At 41.5% G+C, this 3,238-nt stretch overlaps 1 protein-coding gene across 1 annotated transcript in view; it reads left to right on the plus strand.

The window, feature by feature from the left end:
* The window catches only part of ZNF106 (zinc finger protein 106), a 79,334-nt gene that overhangs the window by 20,450 nt on the left and 55,646 nt on the right, over positions 1-3,238 (plus strand). Inside the window, exon 2 of the mRNA XM_014591656.1 lies at positions 1,215-1,300. Within this exon, the coding sequence (XP_014447142.1) occupies positions 1,247-1,300 (54 nt within the window). The 5' untranslated portion in view covers positions 1,215-1,246. The remainder of the gene's footprint in view (positions 1-1,214; positions 1,301-3,238) is intronic.

A 3,238-nucleotide genomic window follows, 5' to 3' on the forward strand; every position in this document is an offset into this window, starting at 1 on the left:
GACGCGAACCGCGGTCGACTACGTGGGAGTCCAGTGACATAGCCATTCCACTAACTGCTGGTTCCTGAGGCTTCTCTTTGATGAAGCAACATTCTAGATACCTGATGGAATTGAGAGTGAGCTATGGGAACCATATGGCTACCTGAAGTAGAAAAGTCCAGGGAGAGAGGACAGAAAATATAGAAGCCTTAAGGCTGAAGAATCCCTGATGTGATCAAGGAATAGCAAGGAGGCCAGTGTGCGTGGAACAGAATGGTAGAGGGAGGGTGGTAGGGCATGAAGTCCAAAGAGAGATGAGAAACAGATTTGTTTTAAATAATTATTTAACTTTATTTGTTTATTTATTTATTTTACTTGACCAGAGAGGAACAGAAAGAGAGAAAGTGAGAAAACAAACCACCAGGTTCAGGACTTGAACAGCGGTCGGCCATGAGGGAGTCCAGTACCTGTAACCACCATGCCACCTGCTGGACCTGAGAAACAGACTTTGTAGCCATGGCAAGGATATTCGATTTCCTGTGAGTGAGATGTGAAGCTATTGAAAGATTCTAAGCTGAGGAACTGTGTGATCTAACTTAAAATTTAAAACAATCCTTTCCTGGTCTAGCATGTAATGTGGTTTGAGGTGCTGGACTCCCACATGACTGATGAAGGTTCGAGTCCCAGACTTAGCAGCTGCTTGCTTCCTCACTTTCTCTCTCTCTCTTTCTCTCTCTCTCTCTCTGTCTGTCTGTCTCTCTCTGGTGAGCACACTTGTCCTATAGCAAAATTTTAAAAAAATGATAATAAAATTAGGTAAGTAATTCTTTCAAAAATTAATGAAATTAAAAATCTTATCCTGTCAATCTTTGACTATTACTTTGGAAAGACCGTCAGAGTCTGCTCCACAAAAATGGAGGCAGAGTCAAGTCAGTAGGCTAATGCCATGTAAAAGATGGTGTGCTAGATGCAAGAAGTGGTTGGACTTTGGGTATATTTCAAAGTGGAACTGAGAAGATTTGCTGATGAGGATGCATAAGGGGTGAGAAAGTGCAGTTAAGGATGACTTTCAAAGTTTTGGAAAGTTGGAATTGTTATATATTGAGATGGGCAAACTGGGGGAGTAGCAAGGTAGAGGAGAAGAAAATACAAGACTTGTAATTTTGGTTTTGTTCAGATGTATTTAAGGCGATATCTGGGGAAAGATGTCACTAAATGTTCCTTCCTCATTGCAGGTGTGACGTTGAGTGCTTCGGATTTGGTCACTATGGTACGAGAAAGAAAATGCATATTGTGCAACATTGTGTACAGCTCAAAAAAGGTAATGGAAAAGGGAGAAGCTGAGGCTTCGCAAATAATCATTTTTTCAAAAATGTACATTGTTAATAGATGGGTAAGAGCTTTTAACAAAGTCTTAAAACTCATGAATCTCTTCAAAGCCGTCGTCTCATTTTGCCTATTTCTTTCCATTGCTTCCTACCAAAGCTAGTATAACTCGTATTATTAAACTTCTACCTAGAATTTAAGGGTACTCAAATACAGAAGTTATAGACAAATTTATATTAGTTATAGAAAAAAATACTTTAAAATTCAGGTTATTTAAGATTATACTACTTTGAAAAAAAAAGATTATAATGCTTTCTGAGATTTCTAGAATCACGTGCTTTCTGACTGGTTAAGGATACAGTATTTATTACATGTATCTACGTTCTTTTTTTTTTTTTCAGAATTATTTATTTAATTTTATTCATCATCATCATCATCATCATCATCATCATTTTAATTTGCTGCAGAGCATGCATGCCCACCAGAGAGAGAGACAGAAAGAGAGAGAAAGGATAAAAGTATGCCACCAGGTCTGGGACTTGAACCATCATTATCCATGTAGGAGTCCAGTGCCTTAACCATCATGCCACCTGCTGGCCACTGTATCTGCATTCTATTTGTGCCTTTGCTAGGGTTAATAACCTAATTATGTTAAAAAAAGAAAAGAAAAGAAACGTGCAACAGAGGGACCAGCAGGTGGCATGGTAGTTAAGGTGCTACACTCCCACATGACCAACTGAGGTTTGAGTCCTGGACCCAGTGGCTTGAAAATCACTCCAGATTGGGGCCGGCAGGTGGTATGGTGGTTAAGGGTGCTGGACTCCTACATGGCCAACCCTGATTTGAGTCCCAAACTGGCAGCTTGCTTTCTAACTTTCTCTTTCTCTATCTCCTCTTCTCTCCCTCTCTGGTTAAATTAAAATAAAGAAATAAAGTAAAATAAAATCATTCTTTAAAAAAAAAAAAGAAAGAAAAAAGAAAACCACAGGTGCACCTGTGGCAATGCCAAAATCCAGAGAGGAGAAAGAGAAGAGATTGTGGCATGCCCATCCCCCTAGGTATATAAGTGATTTTTCACTTTCCCTCTGTGTCTCTTCTCTGGCAAGCACATGTGTCCTATGACAAAAACCTTAAAAAAAAAAAAAAAGAGAGAGAGAGAGAGAGGAAAAAAGGTGCAGCAGCGCTGAAGTGGCATTAATAATATTCTAGATGTCCACAAGATGGGGATGTTGCTCAAACATAGATAAACTATTTTAAGAACTAAAAGAATTTACCTGTGCATTAGGAAAACTGGCCATGATTTGTCTCACTTTGTGCTTTTCCTTGCCTTGAGATATTTTAGCTAGGAGAGCAGCAGGTACGAAGGCACAGGTGGAATTGAGTGTACCAGTTCTAGGAGTTTGTAAGAGGCCTCTTCTGACTAAAATAGTTTTGGCTTGAGAGTAGCAGGATTATAATTTGTAGTTTAAGTAGGCTGGGATGAAGAACTTCTTTTTTCTCTCCTTTTTTCCCCATTTAGGATTTCTGTTAGTGATGGAAAATCAGTTGAGATTTTAAAATCCTGCTTAATAATATAACTTCTACTTTGCATAAAAGTAAAAGAATTGCTCTTCTAGTTTTAAAAACTTAGGCCAGGGTTTGTAAATATATAAATAAATCAAAATTCCTATGACCACCTTTAGATTGGAGGGAGACAGGGAGGATGTACAAGAGGGATGGGCAGGCTTCCACCCCTGCGCAGCCGCGCCCCGGGAACGGCCTGGCCCCCCCTGGGGGGGGTGCGCGGCCGGGGGCTTCTGCCCCTGCGCAGCCGCGTGCCTGGAACGGCCTGGCCCCCCCTCCGGGGGGCCCCAGGGGCCCGCGGCCAGGGGCTTACGCCCCTGCGCAGCGCGTGCCTCTCCGGTGCTGGATGGCCCGGGGGGCGGAAACAAAG

The sequence above is a fragment of the Tupaia chinensis genome, unplaced genomic scaffold (genome assembly GCF_000334495.1).
Source record: "Tupaia chinensis unplaced genomic scaffold, TupChi_1.0 Scaffold000605_1, whole genome shotgun sequence".
Classification (NCBI taxonomy): domain Eukaryota; kingdom Metazoa; phylum Chordata; class Mammalia; order Scandentia; family Tupaiidae; genus Tupaia; species Tupaia belangeri.